The sequence below is a fragment of the Salvelinus alpinus genome, chromosome 36 (genome assembly GCF_045679555.1).
Source record: "Salvelinus alpinus chromosome 36, SLU_Salpinus.1, whole genome shotgun sequence".
NCBI classification, from domain to species: domain Eukaryota; kingdom Metazoa; phylum Chordata; class Actinopteri; order Salmoniformes; family Salmonidae; genus Salvelinus; species Salvelinus alpinus.
The window spans coordinates 20,148,571-20,168,975 of record NC_092121.1 but is presented as its reverse complement, the minus strand read 5'-3'; the positions used below and the strand labels follow the sequence as shown (position 1 = coordinate 20,168,975).

Sequence of the window (20,405 nt, the reverse complement as noted above, 5' to 3'; positions counted from 1 at the left end):
CCTCTCTTGTTTCCAATCAATGTATTCCTTTTTTCGCTGTACTTTCTTAAGTCCTTATCGAACACAACGTGATCTTGGCCGTGTTTGTGTGGGATGTTGTATGGATTGTCCCTGTCTGCAAGAGAGGTCAACTGAAGTTCAGATTAGAAAGTGGAAGAGCCAGGCGAGTTCTCACTCTTCTCTTGATCTGAAGACTTGTTATCTCATTCTGCCTTAACTACTGAATTTTTGCAGGAGTGGGGAGTTAAACACTTAGCATTTCACATCAGACTGTGAGGTTATTACACTGCACTGAACAAAAATATAAACGCAACATTTAAATTGTTTTTTTACCTTTATTTAACTAGGCAAGTCAGTTAAGAACAAATTCTTATTTACAATGACGGCCTACCTCCTGCGGGGACGGGGACCGGGATTTAAAATATAAAATACAAATATAGGACAAAACACACATCACACCACTATTTTTTTATTTTTATTTAACTAGGCAAGTCAGTTAAGAACTCATTCTTATTTACAATGACGGCCTACCCCAGCCAAACCCAGACAACGCTGGGCCAATTGTGCACCACCCTATGGGACTCTCAATCACGGCCGGTTGTGATACAGCCTGGAATCAAACCAGGGTGTCTGTAGTGATGCCTCGAGCACTGCACTTCAGTGCCTTAGACCGCTTCGCCACTCGGGAGCCACTACATAAAGAGAGACCTAAGACCTTTTCATGTTGTGTTGCTACAGCATGGTAGCAACACAACATGAAAACAACATGAAAACAACATGGTAGCAACACAACATGGCAGCAGCACAAAACATGGTGCAAACATTATTGGGATCAGACAACAGCACAAAGGGCAAGAAGGTAGAGACAACAATACATCATGCAAAGCAGCCACAACTGTCAGTAAGAGTGTCCATGATTGAGTCTTTGAATGAAGAGATGGAGATAAAACTGTCCAGTTTGAGTGTTGGTTGCAGCTCGTTCCAGTCGCTCGCTGCAGGGAACTGAAAAGACGACCCATGGATGTGTGTGCTTTGGGGACCTTTAACAGAATGTGACTGGCAGAACGGGTGTTGTATGTGGAGGATTTATTTGCATCCCTGTTAGTGGCCATTTCCCCTTTGCTAAGATAATCCATCCTCCTGACAGGTGTGGCATATCAATAAGCTGATTAAACAGCATGATCATTACACAGGTGCACCTTGTACAGGGGACAATAAAAGGCCACTCTAAAATGTGCAGTTTTGTCACACAACACAATACCACTGATGTCCAACCGGCCTCACAACTGCAGACACTGTGTAACCATGCCAGCCCAGGACCTCCACATCCGGCTTCTTCACCAGCGGGATCCCCTGAGACCAGCCACCCAGACTGCTGATGAAACTGTGGGTTTGCACAACTGAAGACATTCTGCAAAAACTGTCAGAAACTGTCTCAAGGAAGCTCATCTGTCTACTTGTCATCCCGAACTGCAGTTCGGCATCGTAACTGTAAATTCTCACCTTCGATGGCCACTGGCACACTGGAGAAGTGTGCTCTTCACGGATGAATCCCGGTTGCAACTATACCAGGCAGATGGCAGACAGTGTATGGTGCAGTGTGGGCGAGCGGGTTGCTGATGTCAACGTTGTGAACAGAGTGCATCATGGTGGCAGTGGGGTTATGTTATGGGCAGGCATAAGCTACAGACAATGAACACAATTGCATTTTATCGATGGATTGAATGCACAGAGATACTGTGAGGAAATCCTGAGGCCCATTGTCATGCCATTCATCCGCCGCCATCACCTCATGTTTCAGCATGATAATGCACAGCCCCATGTCACAAGGATCTGTACACAATTCCTGGAAGCTGAAAATGCCCCAGTTATGGCCTGTATACACACCAGACATGTCACCCACTGAGCATGTTTGGGATGCCCTGGATTTACGTGTATGACAGCGTGTCCATATCCCCCCAATATCCAGCAACTTTGCACATCTATTGAAGAGGAGTGGGACAACATTCCACAGTCCACAATAAACAGCCTGATCAACTCTATGTGAAGGAGATGTGTCGCGCTGCATGAGGCAAATGGTGGTCACACCAGATAGTGACTGGTTTTCTGATCCACTTCCCTATCCTTTTTTTTAAGGTATCTGTGACCAAAAGATGCATATCTCTATTCCCAGTCATGTCAAATCCATAGATTAGGGCCTAATGAATATATTTCAACTGACAGATGTCCTTATATGAACTGTAACTCAGTAGAATCTTTGAAATTGTTGCATTTTAGGTTTATATTTTTGTTGAGTGTAGATTCCACTAGACTAACAGTCATTTAAATGCTTTCTTTACCTGAAATGTTCTTGATCGTACATACAGTTGAAGTGGGAAGTTTACATACACTTATGTTGGAGTCATTAAAACTCCACAAATGTCTTGTTAACAAACTATAGTTTTGGCAAGTCGGTTAGGACATCTACTTTGTGCAGGACACAAGTCATGTTTTCAACAATTGTTTACAGACAGATTATTTCACTGTATCACAATTCCAGTGGGTCAGAAGTTTACATACACTAAGTTGACTGTGCCTTTAAATAGCTTGGAAAATTCCAGAAAATGATGTCATGGCTTTAAAAGCTTCTGATAGGCTAATTGACATAATTTAAGTCAATTGGATGTGTACGTGTGGATGTATTTCAAGGCCTACCTTCAAACTCAGTGCCTCTTTGCTTGACATCAAAATAAATCAGCCAAGACCTCAGACAAAAAATTGTAGACCACAAGTCTGGTTCATCCTTGGGAGCAATTTCCAAACACCTGAAGGGACCACGTTCATCTGTACAAAGAATAGTACGCAAATATAAACACCATGGGACCACGCAGCCGTCATACCGCTGAGGAAGGAGGCGCGTTCTGTCTCCTAGAAATGAACGTACTTTGGTGCAAAAAGTGCAAATCAATCCCAGAACAACAGCAAAGGACCTTGTGAAGTTGCTGGAGGAAACAGGTACAAAGTATCTATATCCACAGTAAAACGAGTCCTATATTGACATAACCTGAAAGGCCGCTCAGCAAGGAAGAAGCCACTGCTCCAAAACCACCATTAAAAAAGCCAGACTACAGTTTGCAACTGCTCATGGGGACAAAGATCGTACTTTTTGGAGAAATGTCCTCTAGTCTGATGAAACAAAAATAGAACTGCTTGGCCATAATGACCATCGTTATGTTTGGAGGAAAAAGGGGGAGGCTTGCAAGCCGAAGAACACCATCCCAACCGAGAAGCACAGGGGTGGCAGCATCATGTTGTGGGGGTGCTTTGCTGCAGGAGGGACTGGTGCAGTTCACAAAATAGATGGCATCATGAGGTAGGAAAATTATGTGGATATATTGAAGCAACATCTCAAGACATCAGTCAGGAAGTTAAAGCTTGGTCGCAAATGGGTCTTCCAACTGGACAATGACCCCAAGCATACTTCCAAAGTTGTGGCAAAATGGCTTAAGGACAACAAAGTCAAGGTATTGGAGTGGCCATCACAAAGCCCTGACCTATATCCTATAGAAAATATGTAGGCAGAACTGAAAAAGTGTGTGCAAGCAAGGAGGCCTACAAACCTGACTCAGTTACACCAGCTCTGTCAGGAGGAATGGGCCAAAATTCACCCAACTTATTGTGGGAAGCTTGTGGAAGGCTACCTGAGACGTTTGACCCAAGTTAAACAATTTAAAGGCAATGCTACCAAATACTAATTGAGTGTATGTAAACTTCTGACCCACTGGGAATGTGATGAAAGAAATAAAAGCTGAAATAAATCATTCTCTCTACTATTATTCTGACATTTCACATTCTTAAAATAAAGTGGTGATCCTAACTGACCTAAAATGGAATTTTTACTGGGATTAAATGTCAGGAATTGTGAAAAACTGAGTTTAAATGTATTTGGCTAAGGTGTATGTAAACTTCCAACTTCAACTGTACCAGGAGTCATGTAGAGCTATCTAAGCATCAAAGCATTAAGATGGGTTGTTTATATGTACTAAACGAAGGGAAACACTAGCCTTTGTAATTCATAATGTGCTATGAAAGTAGCCAGGTAGATCTTAGGTGAAGGTTTTGCTTATATAACAGGATTAAGTTGAAATTGTTCTGAGGGATATCATAGAATATCCACAGGCAGCTCATTATCTCACCTTTAAAACGATGAAAGTGAATGTTCACTTCCTCCCTGTCACCTACTTCAATTGGCTCAGCTATTTCCAGCTTCCCACCACTACCAAATCTGTTCCAAAGTATTCCCACGCATAGAGTGTTCAAAACATTGCTCTTTCCATGACATAAACTGACGAGGTGAATCCAGGTGAACGATATGATCCCTTATTGAAGTCACCTGTTAAATCCACTTCAATCAGTGTAGATGAAGGGGAGGAGACCGGGTAAAGAATGATCTTTAAGACTTGAGACAATATTTAAGTGCCTTAGAACGGGGTATGGTAGTAGGTGCCAGACGCACCGGTTTGAGTGTGTCAGGAAATAGCGCTGCTGGGTTTTTCATGCTCAACAGTTTCCCGTGTGTATCAAGAATGGTCCACCACCCAAAGGACATCCGGCCAACTTGACACAACTGTGGGAAGCATTGGAGTCAACTTGGGCCAGCATCCCTGTGGAACGCTTTCGACACCTTGTAGTCCATGCCCTAATGAATTGAGGCTGTTCTGAGGGCAAAAGTGGGTGCAACTCAATATTAGGAAGGTGTTCCTAATGCTCTGTACACTCAGTGTATGTGATCATATACAGCCTCATAGTGATTGAGTTAACATTGATACACACTCTCATGACTCCATCTGAAGCGTTGGATACTGTAGGAGAGTATAGATTAGCCACGGCCTTCATTTGTAACCATGAAAGAGAAGTCCTTGACTTTGATTTCTCTCTCATCTTTTCACAGACGAGCCAGGACAAATTTCTCCACCTCTTTCTCTCTATAACGCTCCATCCCTTTCTCGCTCCATGTTCTTTCTCCCCGTTCTCTCATGCTGCTATATCTTTCTCCTTCTGTCCTCCCTCTGTTTTCCCTTTCTCTCTCTGTCTCTTCGATTTGATTCTGATTCTTCATTGAGTTGTTTAGATTCTAACTCCCTATTGAGTTGTTTAGATTCTGATTCTCCATTGAGTTGTTTAGATTCTGATTCCCCATTGAGTTGTTTAGATTTTCCTTTACACGGTAATATGGGGAAAAGGGGCTGGACGGAACCAACGCAAAGAAAGTAAATATCAAAGCTCCCCCTCTCCTATCTAACCTGCCTACCCACCTAACTTAGCACCGCCTGGTGCGCTAACCAAAATACAGGGGGTGGTCCGCCCAGGTCTTACCTAGTGCACCTAGACAGCGAATATACTACGGGTATATGTATGTCCGCGGGCCTCTTGCCTAAGCACTCCCTAGGTGCCTTCCCCTTCCCCCCTGGGAACAAATGAAAACAGAATATCAAACAATTACTCAAACAAACTAATAAACAAAGGACATCAAATAAGCTCTAGCTGAGCAACAATCTCACACAGAACATACCAACTGCTCCCAGCAACAACTAACACAGTACATACCAACGCTTTCTGATAAACAACCAACACTATATCACAATCAAATTCTCCAGCAATGATCTCAGCCTGCCTATGATCTCTCTCTCCTGAACAACAGAAGACTGGCTTTTATAGCTTCAGAAGGCATTGGTAATTAGAGACAGCTGCGTCTTGACGAGGGGGTGGGGTCAGCTCTCCAATCATCAATTGGGGCTGACCAATCAGCTGCTTGGGGAGAATTTCAGGAAGCCATCTTCTGAAACACACACACTCAAATACAAACTACAACACAGAAACTGGGGAACGTAACATTAATTCAGCACTCTCATGCTTCTCAACTGCTGTGAGGCCTCAAATAAAACATGAGGTTGTTTATTCAACAACAGGTCAGACAGCGGGTATGATCCACACTGGAGTGGAAAATACTCCTCCGATGCCTTTTTAGTGTTTCTTGGTAATAATACACATTGACTTGTGCATACGTGTGGGTGGAAACTTGACCATGAAACACCCCTGTTTACATGAATGTCCAAATGATCAATGTTACTCATCAAATGCAACATGGAACAGCAGGCATATTTCTAGAAGGAGGACAGTGTAGTGTCAAACTTGCTGCCTGATCAAACACAAGTGGCTGGATCAGTAAGGCTACAGCATGGCAGATTGGCTGGGTAGTGGGTGTGGGGTCCAGAGCTGTGGTGTATGACAATTGGCAAACCCTCTGGCTGTGTGGGAGGTGTGTGAGGGATGGAGGGAGGGAGGTGTGTGAGGGGTGGAGGGAGGGAGGTGTGTGAGGGGTGGATGGAGGGAGGGAGGTGTGTGAGGGATGGAGGGAGGGAGATGTGTGAGGGGTGGAGGGAGGAAGGTGTGTGAGGGGTGGAGGGAGGTGTGTGAGAGGTGGAGGGAGGGAGGTGTGTGAGGTGTGTGAGGTGTGGAGGGAGGAAGGTGTGTGAGGGGTGGCGGGAGAGAGGGAATGTAATGTCTGTGATGGAATAGCAGAAACAAGGTTGACCCCGGGCTATGTGGGAGACGTGAACCCCTGGCAGCAGGGTCCCACACAAGATTAGATGTGACTGTTCTTATTTGATTTCATACACACATTCGTGGACACACACACACATACACATTCTCTCTGTCTTGCTCTCTCTCTCTTTCTCTCTCTCACACATTCTCAGCCCGTTTTCTTCCTCTGCAACAACTGATTCTCTTATTCCCCTCTACTCCGTGATTTCTCATTTCAGCCGGAGATGGAATCACAGCTGACACGCCCTGAGAGGAAGGCAAATGAAATACCATAGTCATTTATTTCGGAAGTCCCACTCAAATACATTACCTGTGGAAACGATGGTGATAAGAATGATGATGGCGGTACTGATGATGATTATTTCAATCTAACCTTCAGGGGTCATCACACTTTCTATCTGTCCATCTCATTCAGATCAAATCTGGTGATGGGGATTTGTTGTGTTCGTGATGGACTGTACAGTAAACTCACATAGCAGTGTGTGTTGATGCTCACATAACCCCTGCCCTCTGTTCTCTCCCATCTAAATTAGTATTTCAAAAAGAATATACATTTTCCTCATAATGTACATGACACCACCATGATTACCCATCCATCCAACACGCCCCCATCTACATCGACGGGGCCGCAGTGGAGAGGGTCAAAAGCTTCAAGTTCCTCAGCGTGCACATCACTGAGGACCTGAAATAGTCCTTCCTCAGCGTGCACATCACTGAGGACCTGAAATAGTCCTTCCACAGCGTGCACATCACTGAGGACCTGAAATAGTCCTTCCACAGCGTGCACATCACTGAGGACCTGAAACGGTCCCTCCACAGCGACAGTGTGGTGAAGAAGGCGCAACAGCACCTCTTCAACCTCAGGAGGCTAAACAAATTCAACTTGGCCCCTAAGACCCTTACAGACTTCTACAGATGCACCATCGAGAGTATTCTGTTGGACTGTATCACCTCCTGGTACGGCAACTGCACCACCCACAACCACAGGGCTCTCCAGAGGGTGGTGCGGTCACACTGTCTGACCTCCAGGACATCTACAACACCCGGTGTCACAGGAAGGCCGAGAAGATCATCAAGGACCTCAGCTCCCCGAACCATGGCCTGTTCACTCCGCTACCGTCTAGAAGGCAGAGGCAGTACAGGTGCATCAAAGTTGGCACAAGAGACTGAAAAACAGCTTCTATTGCCAGGCCATCAGACTGTTAAACAGTCATCACTAGCCAACCTCCACCCAGTACCCTGCCCTGAACCTTAGACACAGTCACTAGTCCGCTACCACCCGGCACTCTGCCCTGCACCTCAGAGAATGCTCCCCAATGTACATTGTCATTGAACATTGGTCACTTTAATAATGATTACATACTGTTTTACCCAATTCATATGTATATACTGTATTCTAGTCAAGGCTCATCCTATATAACACCTTTTCTATTCATATACTGTCTATACACACCATTTATAAATATATATACGACCCCTGCTTATATATTTATATAGACAGTATGGATATTAATTTTATTTAATTGTATTAACTTTTTGGATTATGTGTGTATTGTTATTGTATTGTTAGATATTACTGTACTGTTGGAGCTAGAAACAGAAGTATTTCGCTGCACCTGCAGATCTGTCTACGCAACCAATAAACGTTGATTTGGTTACTACATTATTCCACAGGTAGAGTAGAATAACAAAAAGTGAACCGACATATGTCTCCACCCAGAACAGACACAAGACATGCTGCTTTGGTGATTCAGTACTGGGACTTGCTTCCCGTCCTACAAGGCAGCCACACACACACACAGCACCTGTTTGATTTCCTATTCCACACGTTACCCCATCCCCATCCCAGACGTCACGGTGCGTTTCCTTTCTGAGTGCAGGTAGCTGTGTGATGGATGGCTGCTGGGTGATGCCGTGGTGGGCTTTGTGTTCTCTGTCACAGCCGTCCCTTTAAAGAAGCTGGCAAACCCTGGGTGCCGTGCTCCCTCTGCTCAGTCTTCCACTGCTTTCACTGTTCCAGTCCAGCAGCCTGATTGAAGCTGCTGCCTGTCAAACATGGAGGAGGATGGGCGGCTTGATTGAATGCACAGCAACATGGCTGCCGGATGAGAAGACTGCGGAGAGAAAGTTATTGATTTGAATAAAGCCTATTTTCCTCCAAACTCAGTGTGTGTGTGTGTGTGTGTGTGTGAATGTGTGTGCGTGCCCGTGCATGTGTGAGTGTGTTAGCACATCTACCTGTGGAGAATTTGTGTGCGGGTCTGGATGATGTTTGTCTGGAAGAGGGTCTCTATGCTTTGGAGAATGTCTGCCTGCGTCCTTGTAAAGTGTCACTGTATGTGTGTGTGCGTTGTGGCAGCCCAGGTGAGTCAGAGGTGAAACTCACAAAGACAGCGGGAGACCAATTTGTGGTGCTTTAAACAAGGTAGTTCTTTCATAAAAGTGGGGGAGAAATACAACTGAAAAGCCTCTCAGGTAACTGGTGGGCCACTATGTCTGTCGTGGCAGCTCCTCGGACCGCCTGTGTCAATGAACAAAACAAAATAGAGAGAGCGATGAGTCCGGGGTTTCAATCCTTGCTCTCTACTTGTGCCGGGTGGTGTGCTGCCCAGGATTAGGTAATCATCCTTTGGGGCAGAGAACAGGAAGAGAGAGAGAAAGGTGAGTCAAACATTGCCTAGTATCTTCTTTGTCATTGGATCAAGGTGCTTATCATACTCACTCCGGCTCTTCTGAGGACTAGGCGTACCCTCTGCCTGTCTGCCCGAGTGACTGCACCTCTACTTATACTCGTTTGGGATAACGAGGGACAGGTGGGACCAATTCCAGGTGCCAATTGGTTGCAGCGCCTGGACTGGGTAATATTGGTGTTGATTCACCAGCCCCAGTTGGTGCCTGTAGAGCTGTCCATGGTGCTGACTCACCTTGACCTCGCCAGCCCTCTGGAGCTGACCAAGGTCCTGCTCCTGCCTTTGTAGCTCCCTGATGGCGCCCGGGTTGCCACAGTGTGTGTGTGTGCGCTTGTGTGTGTGTGTGACTGGCTGGGTAACAGCTCTGTCATGTGTATAGTTAAGAGACAGCCAGTGGAATTTCTACTCCTGCTCCTCTATTTGATGTTGAGCCGAGGCAAATGGGCTGTCTTTCCACTGAACGCATGTTATCCATATAGAGGAAGAAGGCAGGCAGGGAAGCATATGGCTCTCATTCACAGGCTCACCATTCATCTACTAAAGGTGATTCATAAAGGAATTTCACTGTCTTTTACTTTGTTCAAGTAATTGTGTGTATATTAGGTACTTTTAAGTCTGTTGTGTGTGTGTGTGTGTGTGCGTGCGTGCGTGCGTGCGTGCGTGCGTGCGATAGTAACTGTTAATCTCCCTGTGTGTGTCTGTTTTCCCCCACAGAGGAGACAGCGTTCGAGGCGGGAGTACGGGTGCAGATCCACAGCCAGGCAGAGCCCCCGTTCGTCCACGAGCTGGGCTTTGGCGTTGCCCCGGGCTTTCAGACCTTTGTTGCCACTCAGGAGCAGAGGGTAGGTGCCCTTTGACCTAAGTTATTACTGTACACACTGAATAGGTCTGCTTCAATCTTCCTGACACTTTTCACTTTTAGATTTCAATTTCAACCTCCCCCTGACTGGAGCTTATCTCTCCGAGATGAAAAACGTGCACTTCTGATAAAGAACATTCTATTCAGGTGTGTGTGGGGGTGTGTGTGTGTGTGTGTGTGCGCGCATATACAGTTGAGGCAGGAAGATTACAATACATGGATGCCAGTTGTGATACAAACCTTATCAAAACATAAAGGCCTATGGGCTAGGCTACACGAGGTGTGATACAAACCTTATCAAAACATAAAGGCCTATGGGCTAGGCTACACGAGGTGTGATACAAACCTTATCAAAACATAAAGGCCTATGGGCTAGGCTACACGAGGTGTGATACAAACCTTATCAAAACATAAAGGCCTATGGGCTAGGCTACACGAGGTGTGATACAAACCTTATCAAAACATAAAGGCCTATGGGCTAGGCTACACGAGGTGTGATACAAACCTTATCAAAACATAAAGGCCTATGGGCTAGGCTACACGAGGTGTGATACAAACCTTATCAAAACATAAAGGCCTATGGGCTAGGCTACACGAGGTGTGATACAAACCTTATCAAAACATAAAGGCCTATGGGCTAGGCTACACGAGGTGTGATACAAACCTTAGCAAAACATAAAGGCCTATGGGCTAGGCTACACGAGGTGTGATACAAACCTTAGCAAAACATAAAGGCCTATGGGCTAGGCTACACGAGGTGTGATACAAACCTTATCAAAACATAAAGGCCTATGGGCTAGGCTACACGAGGTGTGATACAAACCTTATCAAAACATAAAGGCCTATGGGCTAGGCTACACGAGGTGTGATACAAACCTTATCAAAACATAAAGGCCTATGGGCTAGGCTACACGAGGTGTGATACAAACCTTATCAAAACATAAAGGCCTATGGGCTAGGCTACACGAGGTGTGATACAAACCTTATCAAAACATAAAGGCCTATGGGCTAGGCTACACGAGGTGTGATACAAACCTTATCAAAACATAAAGGCCTATGGGCTAGGCTACACATAAAGGCCTATGGGCTAGGCTACACATAAAGGCCTATGGGCTAGGCTACACATAAAGGCCTATGGGCTAGGCTACACATAAAGGCATATGGGCTAGGCTACACATAAAGGCCTATGGGCTAGGCTACACATAAAGGCCTATGGGCTAGGCTACACATAAAGGCCTATGGGCTAGGCTACACATAAAGGCCTATGGGCTAGGCTACACATAAAGGCCTATGGGCTAGGCTACACGAGGTGTGCGACTGGGATTAAAGAGAGTAGCTAAAAAAGGCATTTTCTCTTCCCTTACACTGGGCATCATTCACAAGTCATAGTATATCATTCACAAGTGATAGGCTAATATTGTCACCCATCAGACTATTCTTGATTTAATCTTGTCTTTACATATACTAAATAATACACTACCGGTCAAAAGTTTTAGAATACCTACCCAGTCAAGTGTTTTTCTTTATTTGTACTATTTTCTACATTGTAGAATAATAGTGAAGAAATCAAAACTATGAAATAACACATATGGAATTACATAGTAACCCAAAAAAGTGTTAAACATATCAAAATATATTTAATATTTGAGATTCTTCAATTAGCCACCCTTTGCCTTGATGACAGCTTTGCACACTCTTGGCATTCTCTCAACCAGCTTCACCTGGAATGCTTTTCCAACAGTCTTGAAGGAGTTCCCACATATGATGAGCACTTGTTGGCTGCTTTTCCTTCAATCTGCGGTTCGACTCATCCCAAACCATCTCAATTGGGTTGAGGTCGGGGGATTGTGGACACCAGGTCATCTGATGCAGCACTCCATCACTCTCCTTCTTGGTAAAATAGCGCTTACACAGCCGGTGTGTTGGGTCATGGTCCTGTTGAAAAACAAATGATAGTCCTACTAAGCCCAAACCAGATGGGATGGCGTCTCGCTGCAGAATGCTGTGGTAGCCATGCTGGTTAAGTGTGCCTTGAATTCTAAATAAATCACAGACAGTGTCACCAGCAAAGCACCCCCACACCATAACACCTCCTCCTCCATGCTTTACGGTGGGAAATACACATGCGGAGATCATCCGTTCACCCACAAAGACACGGCGGTTGGAACCAAAACTTTCCAATTTTGACTCATCAGGCCAAAGGACAGATTTCCACCAGTCTAATGACCATTGCTCATGTTTCTTGGCCCAAGCAGGTCTCTTCTTGTTATTGGTGTCCTTTAGTAGTGGTTTCTTTGCTGCAATTCAGTCTCCTCTGAAAAGTTGATGTTGAGATGTGTCTGTTACTTGAACTCTGTGAAGCATTTATTTGTATTTTCTGAAGCTGGTAACTCTAATGAACGTATCCTCTAGAGCAGAGGTAACTCTGGGTCTTCTATTCCTGTGGCGGTCCTCATGAGAGCCAGTTTCATCATATAACGCTTGATGGTTTTTGCAACTGCACTTGAAGAAACTTTAAAAGTTCTTGAAATGTTCCGTATTGACTGACCTTCATGTCTTAAAGTAATGATGGACTGTCGTTTCTCTTTGCTTATTTATTTGCCATAATATGGACTTGGTCTTTTACCAAATAGGGCTATCTTCTGTATACCCCCCTACCTTGTCACAACACAACTGATTGGCTCAAACGCATTAAGAAGGAAAGAAATTCCACAAATTCACTTTTAAGAAGGCATTCCAGGTGACTACCTCATAAATCTGGTTGAGAGAATTCCAAGGGTGTGCAAATCTGTCAGCAAGGCAAAGGGTGGCTATTTGAAGAATCTCAAATACCAAATATATTTTGATTTGCTTAACGCTTTTGTGGTTACAACATGATTCCAAATGTGTTATTTCATAGTGTTGATGTCTTCAATATTATTCTACAATATAGAAAATAGTACAAATAAAGAAAAACCCTTGAATGAGTAGGTGTTGTAAAACCTTTGACTGGTAGTGTGTATGTGTGAAATTTGTTTTGATTTAGAATGGACCAATATCATGGACCTCTCTTTCGAAACCGCTTTTCCTGTGGTTCATTTTCATGCCAGCCAGGTAGGCTATACTCCTGTTGTAAAGATAAGCAATGTGCTTAATATTAGGAACGTTGAGAAGTAAATATAGTAGGCCTAGCTTATAGGAAGCTGATGGGATCCTCCTCTTTTTAATCAAGGCCATCACCCTCTTTTCTCGTGGAATTGCATAGCCTATAGAAATGTTGAGCAACATGAACTCATGGGCTCACATGAAGTGTTTGATTAGATTTTCGATAACATTTGCATTGATGTCAAAGTGATTAGAGGGACAATAGAGTGCTGAGTACCAGGCAGTTAGCAAGTTTTGTAGGCTACTAATGACCATCAGCAGCATCAGAGCTTGGAGAAACCTAATTAACGTGGAATTTGACTGCCTTCATGACTCGTGACCAACGGTGTGGCGCTAATACGGTCACCACAACAGCCCTAGGTCTGACCTCTTATCTCTGCCCACTCCCTGACTGGGAGTATCTCTCTTTATCACTCTGTCTTTCTCTCTGTCTCTCTCTCTCTCTCTGTCTCTCTCTCCCGTCTTCTCTCCCACTCTCCTTCTCTGACCCTGGAGATGTTTTTATCTAAGTTGCCACAGGGAGTTGGCTGGATTTCCCTTGTCTTAGCTGACAGATTCCTGTCACTATTCATCTATTTTTCCTCATACTTCAAATCGCTTATGTCTCCAGCATTTACATGAGATGCCTGTTCTGCAATTAAAATCAAATCAAAATCATTATTTGTCACATGCGCCGAATACAGCCGGTGTAGACCTTACAGTGAAATGCTTACCTACAAGCCCTTAACCAACATAGCAGTTTTAAGAAAATACCTACAAAAAAAGTAAGAGATAAGAATAACAAATAATTAAAGAGCAGCAGTAAATAACCGGGGTACCGGTACAGAGTCAATGTGCGGGGGCACCGGTGTCGAGGTAATTGAGGTAATATGTACATGTTGGTAGTGTTATTAAAGTGACTATGCACAGATAATAACAGAGAGTAGCAGCAGCGTAGAAGAGGGGGGATGCAAATAGTCTGGGTAGCCATTTGATTAGCTGTCTTATGGGGATAGAAGGGGATAGAAGCTGTTTAGAAACCTCTTGGACCTAGACTTGGCGCTCTGGTACCGCTTGCACGTGCGGTAGCAGAGAGAACAGTCTATGACTAGGGTGGCCGGAGTCTTTGACAATTTTTAGGGCCTTCCTCTGACACCACCTGGTATAGAGGTCCTGGATGGCAGGAAGCTTGGCCCCGGTGATGTACTGAGCCATACGCACTATCCTCTGTAGTGCCTTGCGGTCGGAGGCCAAGCAGTTGCCATACCAGGCAGTGATGCAACCCGTCAGGATGCTCTCGATGGTGCACCTGTAAAACCTAAAGATCTAAGGACCCATGCCAAATCTTTTCAATCTCCTGAGGGGGAATAGGTTTTGTCGTGCCCTCTGCGACTGTCTTGGTGTGCTTGGACCATGTTAGTTTGTTGGTGATGTGGACACCAAGGAACTTGAAGCTCTCACCCTGCTCTACTACAGCCCCGTCGATGAGAATGGAGGCATGCTCGGTCCTCCTTTTCCTGTAGTCCACAACCATGGACTGATAAAGCAGAAAACCTATACAGTACCTTCAGAAAGTATTCCCATCCCTTGACTTTTTCCACATTTTGTTGTGTTACAGCCTGAATTTAAAATGGATTCATATTGAGATTTTGTGTCACTGGCCAACACACAATACCTCATAATTTCAAAGTGAAATTATGTTTTTTGAAATTTGTACAAATTGAAAATGAGAAGCTGAAATGTCGAGTCAATAAGTATTCAACCCCTTTGTTATGGTATGCCTAAATAATCTCAGGAGTTTTACAGTTGTGACTTAAATCTGCTTGAAAATCTTTGGAAAGACCTGAAAATAATTGTCTATATGATCAACAACCAAAATGACAGAGCTTGGAGAATTTGGAAAAGAATAGTGGAGAAATGTTGCACAATTGAGGTGTGGAAAGCTCTTATAGACTTACCCAGAAAGACTCACAGCTGTAATCACTGCCAAAGGTGCTTCTACAAAGTATTGACTCAGTGGTGTGAATACTTATGTAAATTGATATTTATGCATCCCATTTTCAATACATTTGCAAAAATGTCAAAAAACATTTTCATTTTGTCACTATGGGGTATTGTGTGTAGATCAGTGAGAGAAAAAATCTATTGAATCCATTTTGAATTCAGGCTGTAACACAACAAAATCTGAAATAAGTCAAGGGGTATGAATACTTTCTGAATGCACTGTACATATAAAGAAGAAACTGTACAATAAACTATAATAAACTGTATAACTCCCATCATTTAAAAAAGGGAATGAAGAAGGAAGATCCAAAACATGTTCAGTCATTTCCAGAAGTTTGAAAAACAACACACGTCCTGAAGAAGATGAGAGGAGGAAAAAGAAAGAACAAGTCTGCCAGCGATAAGCATACAGAGAAGGTCTACTGTACAGCGGAAGGCAGGCAGGCAGGCCCCCTGGGCCGTAGAGCTCCCAGCAGTCTCAGCTCCAGCTCAGCTTTGTCTGTGTGACTGACTGGCACAACATCATCATCCTTCATCCTCCCCATTGCACCAGCACAGTGGGAAACGCAGTAGATTTAGACACCAGCTAATTAACTCCACTTTGCACTTTGAATTCAAAGATTCCCCAGACTTCCTACTGTGGCTTGGCCCTTGTTGTGTTCCTGCAGCGTGGCACAACTTTAGTTCCTGACAGAGCCAACCCGAGGACATCTTGTGAGACGCCATGTGATGACCATGCTTATAATCAGGCTGAATATAGCCGATATGTTTTAATGATTAGCAGTACTGTGGGGACTTTGTAAAACTACAATGGCTGCCTGTGGTCATTGGTGTGCGATTGTAATCAGATCCAACCAGACAGCTCAATAGTGAGGTGGAGCTGAAGTCATGCACTCAAATGAACTCGTATTATTACTTCCAGATAAAAGCCACTTCATCAAAAAAATAAGTGCACAGAAGCCAAAGAACACAGCCACTATAGGCACTTAATAATGCATGAACACAGACACACACACACACACACACACTAGATTGCCTGTTTTCTTTGATAACCCTCTGTATTTTGTCATTATTTTAAGTATAAGGGAGTTTCAAATATTAAAGTGTTCTTTGCTATGCTTTCCACAGAAGTCACAAGGGCATTCCTGTGTCTGTAAATTACAGTTCCATTACAGACCCTGAGCCTCTCTCTTCTGGATGGGTCTCAGTAATGTATTTTTGGTCTTGACAACCTAGTGTCCATGGGAGAGGGATGAACTGATATACTATACTGTACTGGTTCGTTAATAAAACTCCAAACTCACAGCTCCAATTTTCAACAAAATCCCCAAAGTTAGCAAATCCATGTAGAGCTCCCAAAGCCTAATTCCAAATCTTGAGTCGACAACTTTAATTATGCCCCTTGTTGATTCAACTGTTGCATTTTAGTTTTGATCAGTTTCTAATATGCTTTCTAATTGCTGACGTGCATCCCAATGGCAGAGTGTGTGGTCATTGATGAATAATGTGTGGGGAGGGGCAGAGAGGGTCCTGGCCGTCATTGGAGTGTATTTAATCAGGTCATCAGATCACCCCATAGTGGGCGCTGACATCTATCTACTCAGATGATTAGATATTTGATTACAGCAGGATAATAGTGTTATACATCAGCCAGAGCTGACGTTTTAATTGTGAATGGAGACCTATAGGAGCGTGGCCAGACCTACAGTATATGAGTGAGGCCAGGGCTAGTTTGAAATGTTTTGATTTGTTGGCTTCATTAGTCGTGTTTCAATCGAGCTGTAGTGGAGCAGGTTGAGAGCTTCAAGTTCCTCGGTGTCCACATCAACAACAAACTAGAATAGTCCAAACACACCAAGACAGTCGTGAAGAGGGCATGACAAAGCCTATTCCTTCTCAGGAAACTAAAAAGATTTGGCATGGGTCCTGAGATCCTCAAAAGGTTTTACAGCTGCAACATCGAGAGCATCCTGACTGGTTGCATCACTGCCTGGTACGGCAATTGCTTGGCCTCTGACCGCAAGGCACTACAGAGGGTAGTGCGTACGGCCCAGTACATCACTGGGGCTAAGCTGCCTGCCATCCAGGACCTCTACACCAGGTGATCTCAGAGGAAGGCCCAAAAAATTGTCAAAGACCCCAGCCACACCAGTCATAGACTGTTCTCTCTACATTTACATTTACATTTAAGTCATTTAGCAGACGCTCTTATCCAGAGCGACTTACACATTGGAAAGTTCATACATATTCATCCTGGTCCCCCCGTGGGAATTGAACCCACAACCCTGGCGTTGCAAGCGCCATGCTCTACCAACTGAGCCACACGGGACCGTGTCTACTGAGCCACACGGGACCGTCTCTACTATCGCATGGCAAGCGGTACCGGAGTGCCAAGTCTAGGACAAAAAGGCTTCTCAACAGTTTTTACCCCCAAGCCATAAGACTCCTGAACAGGTAATCAAATGGCTACCCGGACTATTTGCATTGTGTGCCCCCCCAAACCCTCTTTTTACGCTGCTGCTACTCTCTGTTTATCATATATGCATAGTCACTTTAACTATACATTCATGTACATACTACCTAAATTGAGCCGACCAACCAGTGCTCCCGAACATTGGCTAACCGTGCTATCTGCATTGTGTCCCGCCACCCGCCAACCCCTCTTTTACGCTACTGCTACTCTCTGTGCATCATATATGCATAGTCACTTTAACCATATCTACATGTACATACTACCTCAATCAGCCTGACTAACCAGTGTCTGTATGTAGCCTCGTTACTTTTATAGCCTCGCTACTGTATATAGCCTGTCTTTTTACTGTTATTTTATTTCTTTACTTACCTATTGTTCACCTAACACCTTTTTTGCACTATTGGTTAGAGCCTGTAAGAAAGCATTTCACTGTAAGGTCTACACCTGTTGTATTCGGCGCACGTGACAAATAAACTTTGATTTGATTTGAAAATCAACGTCTCGCTTGCTGATATCGAGGGAATTCTGTGTTCGAGTTAACAACAGCAAACTAATCTGGATGCATGGATACAGTATCAGTCTCTGATTGGAGGGATTCTTCTACAATGTTATCTGTGCTAACAGACATTCCACAGCCAAATCTGACCTGGCAGGATAAGGATTATTTTGGTCCAAGAACTGGTATTTGGCTGAGGAAACTGCATCTCCCACAATGCAGGGGGCGCTGGGTGATGGATGCTGAACGGAGAGTAGCGGAGCGGCTGGAGAGGGCCGCCTGCGTGCAGGGCAGATGGGCGCTCACACAGCTCCTCCTGGTGTCCCTCTTTCCTCGTCTGCTGTTCCCGACTCCAGAGCCATGGGGATGGGGTGGGGGCGAGAGGGGGGAACATTTGGAGCTTTTGTGTTCTTGGAACCTGTTTTCACAGCGAGACTGTATCTGTGAATGTGTCCCACTCAGACCAGTCTGTTGGCCAGACATCTAGCCTGCTGTGTTCTAGAGGGCCTTTTGGAACCTCTCTCTGATGGCTCTAAATCACAATAACACCATGACATCTCCTATGTGTCTATGGGAGTTTTAGACTTCAGCTGAGTGTTTTTCCCTGTCACTCTCTCTCACTCTCTCTCTCTGCTCAATCCCCCCACTGTGTCTCTCCTGTGTTGTAGCTGACCTACCTGCCTCCTCCGTGGGGGGAGTGTGAGTCCAAGGCCCTAGACTCTGGCTTCTTCCAGGTCTATAGTGTGACAGCTTGCAGGATCGACTGTGAGACACGCTACATCGTGGAAAACTGTAACTGCAGGATGGTGCACATGCCCGGTAAGAGCACACACTTTCTTTCCCCTTTTCACACTAAACAAAACATGTGGATAGAGTCTGTAATATAGAATTGTCTGGGCCATGGGCAAAAGAAAAACAATAGTTTGGGCTATGTGCCATGTTTTTTTCATCAAGGACTATTTGAAGACATAGAACAAGGTGAGGAAAGTTTGATAAAGGAGTTACAGTAGTTGTTGTGGTTGATAAAGTAATCTAAAGTCTGTGGTGGGTTTGAAAATGTCAAAGAGCTGTAAGGTGTAAGGTCAAGATTTGTGTTGGTGTATTAAAGCTTTCTGCTCCAAGGCTTGTCTATCACCTTGCTCCACACAAAGCTCTATTTCTCTCTCACACTCTCTTTAGGTGTGGTAGATGTTTGCATGTTGCGAGTCTCCTTGACTGCTTCCACAGTAGGGTTGCAAAGGGAGGGTATATTACTGGAAACGTTCACAGTTTACCATTAAACTATCAGAATGTTGGTGTCTTTCAAGGATTTTGTGTAATCTGTCATAAAACATCTATTGTCCCTTGTGGGTACTCCAGATGGTCCCAGGTGTTATCTATGGCCCTCTGTGTGGCCGTATCACATGCAGAATATATCACATCATTAAAATGGACAATATGTGGACAATATCACATCATTAAAATATCAACAAAAACAAATAAATATAAACCATCAACTTAGGGAATACCATTGGTGTTTAATATGAGAGTTTCATCATAATATCCTTTATCATTTTTTTACACACTTTAATTTATTTGAGTATGTCAATATGTATTTGCTGTCAATGTTTTGGTGTCAAATTGGTGGCAGTTGTGAAGAAAAGTCAATAGTTGGAAGAGTTGCAGAGTTAATTGAAAATAATGCTTAGATGTTTATATGCTTTTTTCATTAATTAGTCTATTTTCTCTTGACCCATATGGTCTAGCTACTAGAAACTCACGGACAATATGGACACAGATTTGTGTTATTCAAGTTTAAATTACCAAAGTTCTGATAGATTGCCATAGATTTTCTGTTAAGTACTCCAAATTACTGAAGATTCCGGTAACATTAGTAAATCACTGAAAGCTTTGTAACCATATTCCACAGAATCTGAGCTGTTTACAGTTTGTTTTTCTCAAACTCATAAGTCATTCAGAGGTACTACATTTCATAAATATATCTAGCAGAAAAGCTGAATCTGAACTTTCCTTCCCATCCTTCTGTGCTCCTTCTGTCCTTCTAGGTGATTCTCCATTCTGTACCCCTGAACAGTACAAAGACTGTGCCGAGCCTGCCCTTGGTAAGTCCACAATATGAATGCACACAAACGCACACGCTTACATGTCTTTTTGTCAAGGTACTACGCAGCGCAC

General features: G+C 44.1%; 1 protein-coding gene, 1 long non-coding RNA gene and 1 other non-coding gene across 4 annotated transcripts in view; 1 reads left to right on the top strand and 2 right to left on the bottom strand.

The window, feature by feature from the left end:
* LOC139564804 (acid-sensing ion channel 2-like) overlaps nt 1-20,405 on the top strand; it is a 211,097-nt gene that overhangs the window by 175,022 nt on the left and 15,670 nt on the right. For both annotated transcript variants that reach the window (XM_071384642.1, XM_071384643.1), the window contains exons 4-6: nt 9,990-10,117; nt 18,899-19,049; nt 20,276-20,332. In XM_071384642.1, coding sequence (XP_071240743.1) covers nt 9,990-10,117; nt 18,899-19,049; nt 20,276-20,332 — 336 coding nt within the window. The remainder of the gene's footprint in view (nt 1-9,989; nt 10,118-18,898; nt 19,050-20,275; nt 20,333-20,405) is intronic.
* Nucleotides 7,915-9,343, bottom strand: LOC139565239 (uncharacterized). The gene is made up of 3 exons (XR_011672875.1): nt 9,308-9,343; nt 8,824-9,212; nt 7,915-8,699 (listed from the first exon to the last, which is right to left on the bottom strand). It is a non-coding gene; the product is annotated as an uncharacterized lncRNA (long non-coding RNA).
* On the bottom strand, nt 17,516-17,592 carry trnaa-ugc (transfer RNA alanine (anticodon UGC)). The gene has a single exon. It is a non-coding gene; the product is annotated as a tRNA-Ala (tRNA).